The sequence below is a fragment of the Notamacropus eugenii genome, chromosome 4 (assembly GCF_028372415.1).
Source record: "Notamacropus eugenii isolate mMacEug1 chromosome 4, mMacEug1.pri_v2, whole genome shotgun sequence".
NCBI classification, from domain to species: domain Eukaryota; kingdom Metazoa; phylum Chordata; class Mammalia; order Diprotodontia; family Macropodidae; genus Notamacropus; species Notamacropus eugenii.
The window spans coordinates 75,204,061-75,219,415 of NC_092875.1; the positions used below are offsets into that span (position 1 = coordinate 75,204,061).

Below are 15,355 nucleotides of genomic sequence, written 5' to 3' on the forward strand. Positions count from 1 at the left end.
CTTGCCTAAGGCCAAAAGGGTTATAAGGGAAAGAGTCAGAATTTGAAAACAGCTCCTCTAACTCCAAATACAGTAAGTATTAAATCAATATTTATTGAACTGAACTGATACAGAAAAAACAGGCACAAATAAGACAGAGAAACAAAAGAAATGGCACAGACATACACCGAGATAGGCAGTGAAAAGCAGAGACATATCCTCTCTGGAGAGAGAAAGAGAGAGAGAGAGAGAGAGAGAGAGAGAGAGAAGCTCACAAAGATAGAATCATAGAATCTCACATTTGGAAGGCATTTCAGAACCCATATAATCCAACCATGGCTACCCAGGGACATAGAAATTCAAGCTGGGAGGAACTTAGAGACCACCCATAAAACGCCCTCATTTTTTATGGAAGAAACCCATGTCTGATCAAGAATGATCTCTATAAAGTCCTCAATAAGAGGTCATTTAGCTGTTTCTTAAATACTTCTGGAGATGGGGAAATAATTAGCTCTAGAAGCAAGTCATGGAACTCTTGAATAGAAACAAAGATAGATCCACGGCTAAGAAGCCAAGTCCAGTGTAAGGCTCACCTTGCCCACGCAAGTGTCCTTGACATCCACCCATACAGAGTCAGACACCAGCTCCTTCTGACCATTCCGAGTCAGATGGTAATAGGCCACCACTCGGAAAGAGGGGATGTAGTCAGGTGTGAGGGGTAGTGAGAGCACCACCACATCCTGGCCCTGCTGCCGTGGTTGCCGCCCAACTTTCAACACTAGCCCCTTGTTCATGATCTGGGAAGGACACAGATTATGGAGAAGTAGAGCCAGCTGACTTTGCTTTCACAGGGACAGCTGACTGGGGATTCTGGGAGGAGGAGCAAGGGAGAGGTACCCAAGAGGGAACAAGGCCGGGGAACTTAGAGGGAAGAGAATGTGAGAGAGGGAAATCAAAGGAGATTGATGGAGAAGGACCCAATGAGAACTAGGAAAAGAAAGTGATTAAGAGAGGAGAATCTGGACAAATGGAACAGGAAAAGGGGACCAAGGAAAGAAGGATCTGGAAGATGAACAAGGATATCATGATAATAATAATTATTATTATTTTACATACTAATTCAAAGTTTACAAAGCAAGTAAGTGTAAGAGGCAGGATTTGAATCAGGTCTTCTTGACTTCAAGCTCAGCCCACCCAACCACACCATACCGCCTTTCATTAGGGATGAAGGGAACAAGATCGTGGAGATGGAACCTGGGAAGAGGGGAAAGAATCTGAGGGTTTGGAGGGGAAAGAAGGGTAAAGCAAGAAGAATCAGAGCAAGAGGAACCTGGGAGATGGGGAGAGCAAATAGAAGAATGGGGTCAGAAATTGCAGTGGGGATATACCACATAGGTGAAGTAATGGATTTGCTGGTTCACGGCAGGCCCATCTGTTCGCAAGTGGAAGTTGATGTTCAGGTTATCGCCAACCTTGAGTTCCACCGAGGGCACGGACAGGTGCAGGTAATTGTTGGATCCCCCCTCGGTTTGATAGGGCTGAGCTACCATTTGCTGGGATGCCTGGCGATCCACAGGGAGGCCTTCCTTGGCTGTCCTCACCTGAGGGTAGGAAAGAAGTAAAACCTTAGCCCACAGCACATATTTGCTTTGCATGTGCAATTGAATGTTTTCAGGACCAGGTCACTTTTAGCCAGGAGAATGGAGAGGATGACTTCTGGTCAGCACCATCCAGGAAGCCCACAGAAGACCAGGACTTGTGACTTGTCCAGCATAAGAAAAGGGTTGGGGTGATGGGGTACTTCAAAATGACAAGAGTAGAGGAAAGTTTGTGTGGAAGGGACATACATGCACAGAGGCAAAGGCAGGGAGAGACACAGAAAAAGCCAGAGAAGGGATAGGGAGAGAGAAGAGTGAAGGGTGGGGGAGAAGAAGAGAGAGGGAGGGGAGAAGATGGTGAGAGAGAGAGAAAGAGAGAAAGGAGAGATATAGAGGTGCAGAGACAGGCAGAAAGAGGAGGAGAGAGAGACAGAGAGAGGAAAAAGATGGAGGGAGAAAGGAGAAAGAGACAGAAAGAGGAAGAGGGGTAGAGAGAGAAAAAGAGATGGAGAGAGATGGAAGGAAAGAGAGAGAAGAGTGGGGGTTATGGAGGGAGGAATCAATTTTTGCTTTCTCTGGAAAACTACCAGTAGCATTGTGGAGGGAGCGAGTAGGGGAGGGAAGGAAGGAGAAAGAGGACTATATGGTATTCCTTATTTACCACTGAGATATATTAGCAACAGGAAGAGCCCTACGTTATAATGGTCTGGGTTTCTCCATCTGTAAAATAGGTAGATGTTGAAAACTTATATAGACAACAAACAGAAATATATCAGACTGAAAGTCATTCCCCAAAAGAGAAATTGTGAAAGAATATAAACACAAAGTTTTCTGCAAACTATTAGCGACCATAAGAAAGAATGGTTCAAATCACTAATAAGAAATGAAAAATAAAAAGACCCCAAGTTTTTACCTCCCACCCAGCAAAGTGGTAAAGATAACTACAAACAAATAATCAATATTGGAAGGGTAATGGCACATCAATGCATTAATGGAACTGTGACCTAGTATGATCATTCAGGAAAGTACTTTGGAATTATTCAGACAGTGACTAAAATATCCATATCCTTTGACCCAGAGATCCCACTTCTAGGACTATACATCAAAGAAGTGACGACAAAAACAAAAACCAAAATCCACCATAGTATTTATAGCAGCATTTTTCAAGGTAGCAAAGAAATGAATTTCAGAGCCTATTAATTAAGAAAGGGCTAAATAAGTTGTGATACATGAATGTAATAGAATATTACTAGGCTGTAAGAAAGGATGAATATGGTGAAGTTTGGGAAGACATTATCTGATGCAAAGTAAAATAAACAGAATCAGTCAAATATCTACAATGACTGTAACAAGCTAAATAAACGCAATAACAAAACTGAATGCTGTGAACATTATAATGACCGAGTTTAGGCCAAGAGATAAGAGAAATAAGAGAAGACACCTCTCCCTGTCTCTTTGCCGAAGTGAGCAACTGGATGTGTGGAACGTGGCGTATTACATCAGATTTTTTTTTTTAACTATGTTGGTTAGCTTTGCTGAAGGTTTTCCTTTTCTTCTTTTTAAAAATTCTTTATTATGAGAGCTGGCTCTTTGAGAGGGAGTGGGGAGAGGGATGCAAAGGGAAATGGAGGAAATGTGAAAACAAAAGACATCCATAAAAATTTTGGAAAAACATATGTAGACCCCTCTTTTCTCCAAACCACGAACCTTGGTTCTGTGTGAGCAAAATCTCCATTAGGCAAGTAAAAGAAGCTTATCATTTCAGGCAAAAGATAAAACCTCAACTATTTAAACAACAGAACTGTGACTATGTCAAGGAGAGACCCTGATTATCCAAATGACAGAACCCCAACAGTGCAAATGACTGAATCCCAGCACTAGGTCGGTTCCCAAGATTACTTACTCCAATGTTCAAAGGACCACGGCTATTGGGTGTGTTGATTCTCAATTTGACCAGACCATCTTCTTGAGTCATAGACCGGACGTCAAAGTTTGGGACCACCACCGGAACATGAGAGGCTGGGGATCCATCTGGATTAGTCACAAAAACCTAGAAAGATCACAGAACAGAGAATATCTGTGAATGACCTTCTGGGGAGTCATTCCTCATCAGCCATTCCCTCCTCTAGGCCAAGAAAAATGATGCTGACTATAACTGCTGTAGAAGGCAGTGAAGCTAGACCTGAAGGAAGGTCTTTCTCCCCACCCCTCACTCCCACCATTAGCCTTGGGACAGGTGACCTAGGAGGGACATGAAAAATGTTCCCTGCAGAGGAGGGCCTGTGTATTCTAGGGGTCTCACCGTGAGATCAAAAGGCATAGCTGGCTTAAAGTGCTTTGGAGTCTTGGTGAAGTGGATTTGGTAAGGAGATGTCACAATAGGGATCCCAGTGTATTCAGCCTCAACCATGTCACTCCCTGTAGAGAAAAAGGAGATGTGAGAAAAGAAGGAAAGAAGGTGGGGGCCCAGAGTCCACATATATGCTTGTGGGCACACGTGTGTGGGCACACATACATACCCATGTGCGTGTATGCTCTCCCCCATCACTCACCAGTCTGCAGTATAACTGTGACTGACACATACAAGGACTTTCCCACCAGGTTTTGGCCTGGGAACTGTTTGATCAGAGCATTCCGGGACAGAGTAACCTCTCCATTGCCATCTTCAATCTGTGTGTGGGATAGGCCAGTGAGAAATGCTCAGGCAGAGAAACTTATCAAAAAGAGGCAGATGTGGGCACAAGGAGGGTAAAAGAGGGCACAGTGAGAAGGAGAGGGACTCCATGAAGAGAACAGACAAATGAAAGGGATGTTGGCTCTATGAGGATGCAGGTGACACTGTGAGTGGGATCACAGCTCAGATTGGAGCACAGTATAAAGGGGATGCGGTGATGAGGGAGGATATGGGGGCCTAAAGGAATTGGAGCCCAGAAAAGGAAATCAAAGCTCAGTGAAGGGGGTGACAGTTCAGTGGTGGAACATGGCTCAGTACGGGTGAAAGGGACACAGTAAAGGGATTGGGGGTCTGGGTTTGGCAGGTCACATACTACAACTCGGGTGAGTGATTCAGGAATGCTGCGCTTAGTTCCTTCATCCAGGATTCCAAAGATGGCAAAGGCAGTACCATCCACCATCTTTCCATACAGGAACCTGTGCACAGAGAAGGAAAGGGCTTGGTTAACTTCATTCTTCCCACTGCTTCTAGGAAGGATTGGTCTTCCTCTGGGGTTCTCCATCTTCCTTCTGACTCAAAGTATTCCCCAGTATCTAGTGGATAAACCTGATAACCCAGAATTATACTGAGCCCTCTCAAGATCCCCCTTTACCCTGGTTTCCACAACTTAGCATTCACATGGCTCTCTTTCTACCTCTCCGACCATTTCTTTGTTGTCTGTTTCATTGTCTCTCCATCCTCCTCTTATCTATTTAACACAAGTATTCCACAATGCAGGACTCTCATCCTAGGCCCTCCTCTAATATCTCCATTCCTGACCTTTCTCCCCTGAGCTCTGGTCCCATATTACCAACTGCTTGCAGGATATCTCTACAAGGCTGTCCCAATGACCTCAAACTCAGCATATCCTAAGCTAAACTCATTATCTCTTCCTAAATCAGTTCCTTTACCTACTTTCCTTATTTCTGTGGATGGTAACTCACCTAAGCTAGAACCTCAAGTCACCTTTGGGTCTTCCCTCTTCCTCATCCACCACATCCAATCAACTGTCAAGTTTTTTCATTGCTACAGGTATATCTCTCACATTCCACTCCTTTCCTTCCCATTGCTACCTCCCACTTTTCATCTGGATTATAATGATTAAGGAGTCACTCTGCCTGTGGTCTGTCTCCTTTCCTTTCTTCATAACAATGCCTGGGTCATCTTCTTAAGGGTCTGCTATGACCGGGACATGCCCCTCATCAAATACCTCCAAGGGCTCTCTACTACATTCACAATACACACCTTACCCTGCAATACAAGGCTATTCCACGATCTGGTTCCTGTCAACCTTTCCAACCTTCTCTCAAACTGTTCTTCATGTACTCTATGTTCCAGACAAACCAGACATCTGGTCTTCCTCCCAATCTTGCCTTGCCTTTGCATGGTTGAGTGTCTTCCATCCTTCAAGGTTCATCTTAGGTACTTCCTCTTCCCTGAAGCCTTCCCTGGTTCCCTCCCCACTCTTCCCAAACTCCCTCTCCAAATGTCATATCTCCTTTCTGGTCTCTCTTCCAACTGCTATTATAATGATTTGTTCACATGCCATATGCCCACCAATGATCGGTAAGCTTCTTTGGGACAGAACCTTAGCTATTCCACAGCTTTGCACAAAGTAGGTGCTTAATCAATATTGGTCAAGCTGAATTCTGCTTGCTGTGTGCTGAGCACTCAGTCCTTCCCCTAGCATGGCCAACACATCCCTCCTCCTCCAAATCTTTCGTTGACATGTCTCATTATCTTTTTCCCTTAATCCCTAAATCCTACATTCCTTACCTGGCTGTGATGGAGACTCTCAGACCATCATGGTTGTCAATGTAGAAGAATTTTTCCTCTGGGTGCAGCTTTACCTCAAAGCTTGGCAGCACTGAGTGGGATGAGGAGACCATGATCTCAGTTGTCTGGGTCCAGGTGGGGAGACACTGAGAGCTATTCTGAGGGCTCTGGGAGGAGACACTAGGGACATTCTTGGGTGTCTGGGTCTAGGAGACACTGGGGACACTTTGAGGAGTCTGAGTCCAAATGAGTGTATACTGAGGCATGTTCTAAGGGCTCTGGGTCTGGAGGGGGGCAAGTGGGACACGGGGAGCATTATGAGAGCTATAGATCCTTAAAGAAAGACATTCTGAAGGATCTAGGTCTAAGTGGAAAGATCATGGAAGATATTCTCAGAGGTCAGAGTCTTAGTGGAGAAATATGGGAAACCATTCTGAGGGGATCTGGATCTGGAGGAGATACTAGGTGATATTCCAAGAGGGTTAGCCTGGGGGACATTCTACCTAGAGACCAAGGGGCCTTGTTATCTTGCTCTGCAGCAGAACTCTCCTTTATATATTTGTCTCTCACTCCCTTCCCATTAGAAAGTGAGCTCCCTGAGGGCAGCGATTGACTTGTTTTTCTGTTTGAATCCCCTATGATTAGTTCAGTGCCTGACATTTCATTCATTCATTCTGAGAGATCTCAGTCTAAGACAGGGGAGACTGGGGAAAATTCTTAAGGATCATGTGGATGGACAACAAGGTGATATTTAGAAGTTTCTGGGTAAAAGAACGCTGAGGGAGACCTTCTGAAAGTCTGTGTCAGGGATAAGACAATGGGAAGGGGGTGGAATTCTGAGGTATTTAAGTCTGAAGAGAATGTGGGGGGGGGGAGGAGGGTTTGAACACCCTGGGGGGAGGGGGGCGGTGACACTGGAGAGACCTGAAGGAAAAGGCGCTTTAAGAAGTCTGGTCTGAGGAGCTAGGAGGTCCTGGGAAGGCATTCTGACAGGTCTCAGTCTTATAGGAATACTGGGGGTTAAAACTGGGAGACTGTGTCCTTCCTCCGAAGGACCTAAGGAACTTTTCTGGGGATACTGGAAGGGGGGCATACTGGGGGGTAGTCATATCCCTTTCCATCTTTAACACAGCCACCGTCCTTACCATACTCCTTCACTTCAAATTCAGCACAGAAGGTTTTATGGGGGGAGTCATCATAATGAGCGATGATTTTCCACTGGCCCACGCTGGAAAGGGAAAGGAGACAGAGACAAGACTGAAAGTAGCCTAGCCTGGGGGGGGAGGGGGTCTGTCCTAGGGGGAACTTGCTGTTAGAAGATGATCATAGAATCTGGATGGGCCCTCAGAAATCTAGTACAAACTCCCTCATTTTAATATGAAGAAACAGAGGCCTAGAGAGATCAAATGACTTCTCCAAAGTCACAAAGCAAGTCAGTAGCAGAGTTGCCTCCAGCCCTGATGCCCAGAGTTTGTGTCCAGGATTCTTTTTACTCCCTCTCCCCCTCCCCAGACTGAAGCATCTCAGGAGCAGCTCAGGTGGACAGGGAACAGACTCAAATTAGGGCTCAGAGTGAATCATCAGGGGAAAAGCTGCCCATGTCCCCTAAAAGACTTCCCTCTGGGGCTTGTCCCCTAAGAAGCAAACACACACACACACACAGAGCTGAGTTCAAGCAAGGGTGAAGGTTGAGACAATAAATTGGGTCCCCAGCACACACACTCCCCACCCCCACCCCCAGGATTTGGGGCAAGTCCCCTACGTGACGAGCTCAGGAATACTCCAGGACAGGCTCAGTATGCCATTCTTGTTCTGAGAGGACAGTGGGTCCTTCTTGATGATGACACCATCAGGAGTCTGTGGGCAAAGAGCTTAGGTTAAGAGGTGGTCTCAGCGCTGAGCTCCAGGGCCCCTCTCCTCTGCCTATATGTGTGCCCATGCAGCTGTGTTTGTGGTGTCCGTCCAAACACCATGGTGGGGTGTCCTATGGATATATGTTTATATATACATACACCTATAATTATATTATATATGTGTATGTGTGTGTATGTCCATGTCTATGTGTGCCTGTGTGTACATGAAGGGCTGTGGTTGTGTATGTCTGCCATTGTGTGTGTGTGTGTGTGTGTGTGTGTGTGTGTCCTGGGACCCATTACCTGGATGCTGACAGTCAGAGTTTTAGCCAGAGGCTGAAGCTTATGGCCCACAGTGAAGATCCGGTACAGAACTGAAAGGGGAAGGGGAGAGAGACTCATGAGCCCTGGCTGTCTCCTGTCTGTCTGTTTCCCCCTCCCATCCCCACTACACACCAGCATCACTCATAGAGGAAGGATGGGCCTCTGCTTGGGAGCCCACAGCCAGGACCGGAGCTCTGGCTCAAGGCCACTGCAGAGTCAGGGGAGCAGTCCAGGGCTGGTGTTCCCACCTGAGCCTAACCAGGTGGGAGCTCACCTGTGGAACCAGGCGTGTAAATGGTTTTGTCCGTCTGGATAAATAGATAGCCGCTGTGGAGAGTCACCAGCACCACTTTCTCTACTTTTTCCTTGTCAAACTTGGCCACGATACTGACGAACCTGTGGTCTTTCTTAGCCTGGAAGTTATGGGCTGGGACCTGGAAGAGCGTGGGAGTGGGGCAGTACCCCTCAGTGATCCATCCACCGGCCAGCATATCCTCCTCCTTCCCTAGTTTCACCCCTCCTCCCCCCAGTTCAGCTCAAGCTCTTCCTCCTCCAGGAAATATTCACTGATTCTTGAAATTTGGAAGGATATCAGCCTCCCTTCTGGGTCTAGGAAAGTCCCACAACTGGGGAACTCCAGTCTACAAATCTTTCCTGAGTTCATGGCCCCAGGCTCAACTGTACTTGGGGAGCGGGGCAGGGAAAGGAGCAGGTCTGTCTCTGCTTGGGCATCTGCTGGGGAGAGGTTCAGGTCACCAGAGTTGTGGGAAACCCATGGGGCAGAAATAAATTACTATGGTTGAGATGGTTATTAATGACTGTAATTAATTATAATTATAGCTCTTTTTTATAGGACTTTATTGAATTGAGCTGAATTTACAGAGCATTTGCCCTGCCAACATCTCTATGTAATCTAGATGGAACAAGTATCATTAACCATAGGACCATAAGTCTAGAGATAGAAATGACCTTAGAAGTCATCCAGTGCAACCCTTTCATTTTACAGATAGAGAAACTGAGGCCCAAACAGGTGAAAGTGATTTGTCCTATATGTCTCCTGGGACCAAGCTGAAAAAGTTTAAGTCCTTTTCCAGACAACAAGCCCTTCAAATACCGAAGACAGTCATTTTTTACACCCTGTCTTTTCTTCTCTGGGCTAAAAACATCTCCAATTCCTTCAAAGGATCCTCTCAATGTGACTTGAATACCAGGCTCTTCACCATGCTGAATGCCTTCCTCCAAACTGAATATTGACTCTGAATGTAGTTACTAAATAGTAACTGTTTCTCTTTTACCCAGGAACCCTGAGGGTCTTCACCTCCCAGTTTGATTTTTTTTTTTATTAAAGTAGCCATCCTTTCAGTAACTACTTAAAGAATCCTATTCATTGAATGGGTGTATCTCACTCAAAGTGAGAATGTAATAAGAGTTCAGCCTGAAAGGGCCAGGGTATTACATTTCCTCCTGGGCCATCTCCAGTTGTCCTGATGAATATAGGCCACTGGACCCAGATGGCTCAGGAGAAGAAAGTGAGGCTGGTGACCTTGCACAGCCCACTCTCACTCAAATCAAAGCCAAGTGTAAGTCATGTCCTCATTCTGATGTCATGGTCCTCTTCGAGAATGAAGGACAAACACAACAACAACTCTGAATGACAGAATCAGAAATCAAAAATATCTTAACTGATACAAACACTGGGCTAACTCTAATTAAATGAAATCTAATAAGAATAAATATAAAATCTTAGGTACCTATTGTGCTGAAGATAGAGAAAAAACTGGCCAGGAAGAAGATCTGGATTCAAATTCTGCCTCTGACCATATTAGCTGTGTAATCTGAGTGTGTGTGGAAGTCAGCTCTGAGTATTTATACCTTAGTCTTGGTTTATTGGGTTTTTTTGGTTGTCAGGATTTAAGAAAGTAGGGGTAGATAGGTGGCTCAAGGGCTACAGCTTCAGGATTGGGGTTAAGAAGACTCATCTTCCTGAGTTCAAATCCAGCCTCAGATACTTATAGCTGTGTGACCCTGGGGAAGCCACTTAACCCTGTTTGACTCAGTTTCCTCATCTATAAAATGAGTTAGAGAAGGAAATGGCAAACCAGTCCAGCATCTCTGCCAAGAAAACATCAGAGTCAGACACGACTGAAAATGACTCAAAAACAACAGAAACTTAAGAAAGTGATGGCTAATATATTAATAATTCAGATCAAATTTAAAAGCCTGCCCTGCTTATATTTGGGGGGAATTGTTAAACATTTACCAGCATACCTCTTCACGTCCCTTGACCTCTAGGCAATTCTTAACCTTTAGGCTATTCTTTAAACTCTTCAATTACTGAAATTTCCTTTTAAATTAAATTAAATTTAAAATTCCTTAAAACTCCTGTTACAAATGCGTAGAAGGAACAAGATGATGGCAGAGGAAGTTTCCCCACCTAAGTTGCCCACACTGAAGAAATCACCCATCTAGACCAGGCATGGGGAACCTATGACCTCAATGTGGCCTGAACCCAAGTTTTACAGAACAAATTTTTATTAAGGGGATTTGTTCTGTGAGGGTTGGATTCAGTTAAAGGGCTACACTTGAGGACCTAGAGGGCCACATGTGGCCTTGAGGTAGCAGGTTCCCCATCCCTGATCTAGACCAATTCAATTCAAATATAGAATCTTAGACCTGTGCTTTAAAAAAATCCACTTTACAAATACAAGACAGGGTAATTGAGTTTGCCTGGAAAAATCTGGGACTGCAAAAATAAAAATAAATAATTGAATAATAATAATTTTAAAATAAATAAAAAATTAATAGACTGCAAGCAAAGTCTGAGTAAAGGGTGGGATTACAGCAGCTAGAGTAATTGTTGACTGCACTCAACAAGCTTCGTGTGTAAGATCAGGGAGGGCTTTGCCCTACTCTCCTGTTCCCTGGCTGGAGACCACACACGGAGTATCATATTTAGTTGTGAGTGTCACATTTTGGAAAAGACTTTAAGAAGCTGGAAAACATTCAGAAAGCAAATAGGATAATGAAAAAACATTTTGTTATTCAGCTGAGTCTGACTCTGCTGAATCACCTGGCTGCCTCCACTGTAAGTACTGAGAACCAAAAAGCCTCAATAAACCCAGTTCTGAAACCCAAAGTATAAATTCTCAGGGCTGGTTTAGGGTGAAATGACTTGCCCAGGGTCACAAAGCTAGTTAATTATCTGTAGCCAGATTTGAACTCAGGAAGCTGAATCTTCCAGACTCCAGGCAGGGTGCTCTATCTCCTATACCACCTAGACAGCTTGAAAAAAAAGGCTTTAAGAGCATGCATACCACATTAGGGCTATTTGAAGGAACTGGAGATTCTTAAGAAGATGAAAACTTAGTGGTGGTTGTTTTTAATTGTTTGAAAGGATGGTATACTAAGGAAGCTCAGCTGGGACCATAAGGTAGAACCAGAATCAACGGGTGGACTTTGCAAAGAAACAAATTTAGATTCAACTTAAGTAAAACCATCCTTACAACGAGAGCTCTATCAAAGGAAAATGGGCTTCCTTGGGAGGAGTTCCCCCCTCACTGGAGATCTTCAAGAAAGCTCAAAATGAATGACCATTTGTCAGCTAGGGTGGAGAAGGGACTCTGATTCAAGGAGAGTGGGGAGGTCCCTTCCAACTCTGAGCTTCTGCAAAATATTCTACAAAATACTCAGATTTTTTTTGAGAAGAACTGCTTGCTAGCCATGCCTCTTTCAGGCTGAACGGGGATTTTTTTGTTTGTTTGCTTTTTTAAACCCAAGCACCAGACTTCACATGTATTCCTAATAACTTTTCTTTCTACTGGACTTGGTCCAATAATCTAGCCTGCCAAGAGATCTTCAGAGCCCAATTGCCATCCAGTGGATGAGTTGTCCCTCTTAGTTTTGTGCCATCTGCTGATGGGATGAGCTTGGTATCTATGGTTTAAAGGCATTCTGATTGGAGTTGGAAGTTGGAAGTCCTAAAGGGAAAGAATGGTGTAGTGGAAAGAGAAGCTGAACTTTACATCAAGAATTTAGACTAAAGTTTCATCTCTGCCCCCCTTCATACCTGCATGCACTTGGGCAGAGTGCTCTTTTGGCCTCAGTTTCTCCATCTGTAAAACTGTTTAGTATTGCACTTGAATGTTGGAACTCACAACAATCCCATGAAGTTGGTATGATTGTTATCTCCATTTTACCGATGAAGAAACTAAGACTAAGTGCCATGCCCTGGATCACACAGCTAGGAAGCATCTGTGGAGGATTCAATTCAGGTCTTCCTGACTGCAAGTCCAGGACTCTACCCACTATATCACCTAGCTGCCCTGTAAGGACAGGCTTGGTCTGTAAGACCCCTTCTAACTTGGAAATGTTATCATTCGGATAGTGGGTAAGGTCTGGGGTAGTCAGAGCAGACTGTATAGGCTTCATGTATAGGGATAGGACAGTTGTACAGATTCACCAGAGGTTCAAGGTTGCTCATAGGGAGCCCTATACCCACCTTAACAGTGATGGTGCCCAGGTAATTATTGGCATTGTTCAGTGTGATCTTCTGAGAATAAAGGACTTGCTTCTTTTGAGGGAAGTCGTGGATGGAGACCTCAACAGGCACATCACCTGCCGCCCCATGGGCTTCCAGGATCAACTGCTCCTCGCTTTCCAGTCTCAAGACATTTGGAGTGAGCATGATGTAGCTGATGGGGGAATGGGTAGGTGGGAGAAGAAGTCATTGCTAGCCCTAGATAGCCAGTGCCCACTGGGCCCCTGCCTCTCAGAGTTGAGGCAGTCGCACCCAAGAAGGCAGGCACTAACTGAAAACTCACTTGGAGAAGGTTCCTAAGATCTCATTAATTCTCAGCTGTAATATATATGTTCTTGGCATTGCTCTACTCTAACCTCTGTCCCTGGGATCCTGGTACAGTCAAATCTCACCCTCTCAGTCTCTTCCTCTTCCCTAGAGTTAGTTGCACCAAAACCTGATTCTATCCATATTCCATATCCAAGAATGTCTATATTCCTTAGCTGGCAACTGAGCTTGGCCAGAAATATCACCCAAATCTCTTTCCTTCTTTCTGACCCAGGGCAAAAAATCCCTGGATCCAACACGTATCTCCCAGCTCCTACAAATATAACCTCCATCCTATGGATGTCCCCAAATTCCACAACAGCCCATGGATGTCTCCTAGATCCTTCAACTGTCTCCAGAATTCTAGGCTCACTCATTATGTCCATGATAGCCCAAATTCCAAAGATATTACACATCTTCCAGTCTCTGTGGCCCAGGAATTCTTAACCTGGATTCCAAAAACTTATTTTTAAAAAATATTTTGATAGCTATATTGCAATATAATTGGTTTTCTTTGTAATCCAATGTATTTAATTTTTGCATTTAAAAACATTATTCTGAGAATAGGCTTCATGATACTTCCAAAAGAGTCCATGACAAAAAACATAAAAGGTAAAGAACCTCCAAGGGTGAAAAATCTGCTGTCTCGAGGCCACATGTGGCCCTCTAAATCCTTAGGTGTGGCCCAAGTTTGGATTCCGTCAAAGGGCCAAACTTGAGGTTCCCCATCCCTGTTAGCATTCCTCAATCCCACAGCCATCCTTGGGTCCCGGGTCCCCCTAGCTCAATGCACAAAATCCCTACAAATCCAAGACTCCCCAGGGGAGAGAGTTGGGAGAAGGGTTCCCCACTACTCACAGTGGATCCCCTTGAGCCAGGGTCGCCAAACTCAGAGCCAGTAAGACAGCCAGCGGCCCCATGGCTCTGCCCTGGAACTGAGAGAGGCAGTTCAAGCAGGATCAGCTGGGGAAGAGGAGGGAGAGGGAGAGAGAAAGGGAAAGGACTGAGCAGAACCCTGGAGGTGGCTTTTTATCCTGGGGCTCAGAGGCTGCCCCCCCAAACCCTCCCCTGGGAGGGGCGGGCCTGGGGATTTCTCAATATGGGATAGTCCCCTTCGAGCCAAGGGGAGGGCCGGAACCCTTGATTTCCTTCTTCATTTGTCTGGGTTTTAACTCTTCTGAGGTTCAAGGCCAGGACGTGGTGGGTGGGTATGAACTAGCCTGAACATTTGCCTTAATGATCCCACACATCTGTATTAATATGCCTGTACACCTGCATTAATGAGCCAACACAAGTGTGTTAAGAAGCCCACAAGTCTGTATTAATATATCCATCTGACTACATCAATAGGCCTATTTAACAGATCAGAAAAGGAACAGCCAAAGAAGGGAAGAAAATGACTGGCCCAGTGGCAACAGTCAGTTAAATTTGGACCTGTGACTAGACTGCCAACTAGACTTTTTCCCACTATATATATACCCAGTGGCCTTGTTTGTAATGGAACGAGCCCAGATACAAGTCCCAGGACCCGGTTCAAATCAGAGTTCTGCTTCTTACTATGTGTGTAGCCTTGGGCTAAGCACAACCATTTTGGGGCTTCAGTTTCTGATGCTTCAAAATGAGGAGACTTTAAAATAAGGAATTTAGACAAAATAATCCCTAAGACTCCCTCAGGTTCTAACCTCAAGAATGCTTCCACAGGGTGTGACTGGAATCCTGAATCTTAACCTAACTCTAGGTTAGCACAGGCAGCCAAAAAGTGCCCTGCTGGTGATTTCCTTGTTGTTTTTCCTGCTGGGTCTCTGGGTCTCCTCTCTCCCTCCCCTCCAACCCCCACAGGGTCACACAGTTAGTAGGTGCCTGAGGTCGATTTTGAACTCAGGTCCTCCTGACTCCAGGGCCAGTGCTCTATCCACCCAGCCACCTAGTAGCTAACTCCCCTTCCCCTGCCCCCATCCAACCACTGGCCAAAAAATCTTCTTCAAGGCCCCTGGAATGGAAAAAATAATGTGGGGGAGAAGAGAAGGATGAGGATCTCTTGAGAGCTGGACACATGCCAGCCTACTGAGATTCCATGCTCTGGAATTCCAGGAAACAGTGAGTTTATTTCTAATGGCTACCTTATGATGCCAGGATGAATGCCTTGTGTCCCTAAGTCTCCCTCCACAATCCCAGGTCTTGTTTTCACTTGGAATGGGCGTGGGGGATGGAAGATGGGGGCATTGCTGCAGTTCAATGTAACTTACTTCCTTCAAGGCTCAACTCAAGT

The 15,355-nt window shown here is 45.2% G+C and overlaps 1 protein-coding gene across 1 annotated transcript in view; it reads right to left on the reverse strand.

Annotated features, from left to right (window-relative positions):
• C3 (complement C3) overlaps positions 1 to 14,143 on the reverse strand; it is a 35,567-nt gene extending 21,424 nt beyond the window's left edge. The window contains exons 1-13 of the mRNA XM_072602031.1: positions 13,945 to 14,143; positions 12,742 to 12,934; positions 8,518 to 8,677; positions 8,223 to 8,293; positions 7,829 to 7,923; positions 7,212 to 7,294; positions 6,067 to 6,157; positions 4,625 to 4,727; positions 4,130 to 4,247; positions 3,880 to 3,995; positions 3,481 to 3,627; positions 1,368 to 1,580; positions 573 to 776 (exon numbers count right to left, since the gene is read on the reverse strand). Of these exons, the coding sequence (XP_072458132.1) occupies positions 573 to 776; positions 1,368 to 1,580; positions 3,481 to 3,627; positions 3,880 to 3,995; positions 4,130 to 4,247; positions 4,625 to 4,727; positions 6,067 to 6,157; positions 7,212 to 7,294; positions 7,829 to 7,923; positions 8,223 to 8,293; positions 8,518 to 8,677; positions 12,742 to 12,934; positions 13,945 to 14,006 (1,656 nt within the window). The 5' untranslated portion in view covers positions 14,007 to 14,143. The remainder of the gene's footprint in view (positions 1 to 572; positions 777 to 1,367; positions 1,581 to 3,480; positions 3,628 to 3,879; positions 3,996 to 4,129; positions 4,248 to 4,624; positions 4,728 to 6,066; positions 6,158 to 7,211; positions 7,295 to 7,828; positions 7,924 to 8,222; positions 8,294 to 8,517; positions 8,678 to 12,741; positions 12,935 to 13,944) is intronic.
• Between the last annotated feature and the right edge of the window lie 1,212 nt (positions 14,144 to 15,355).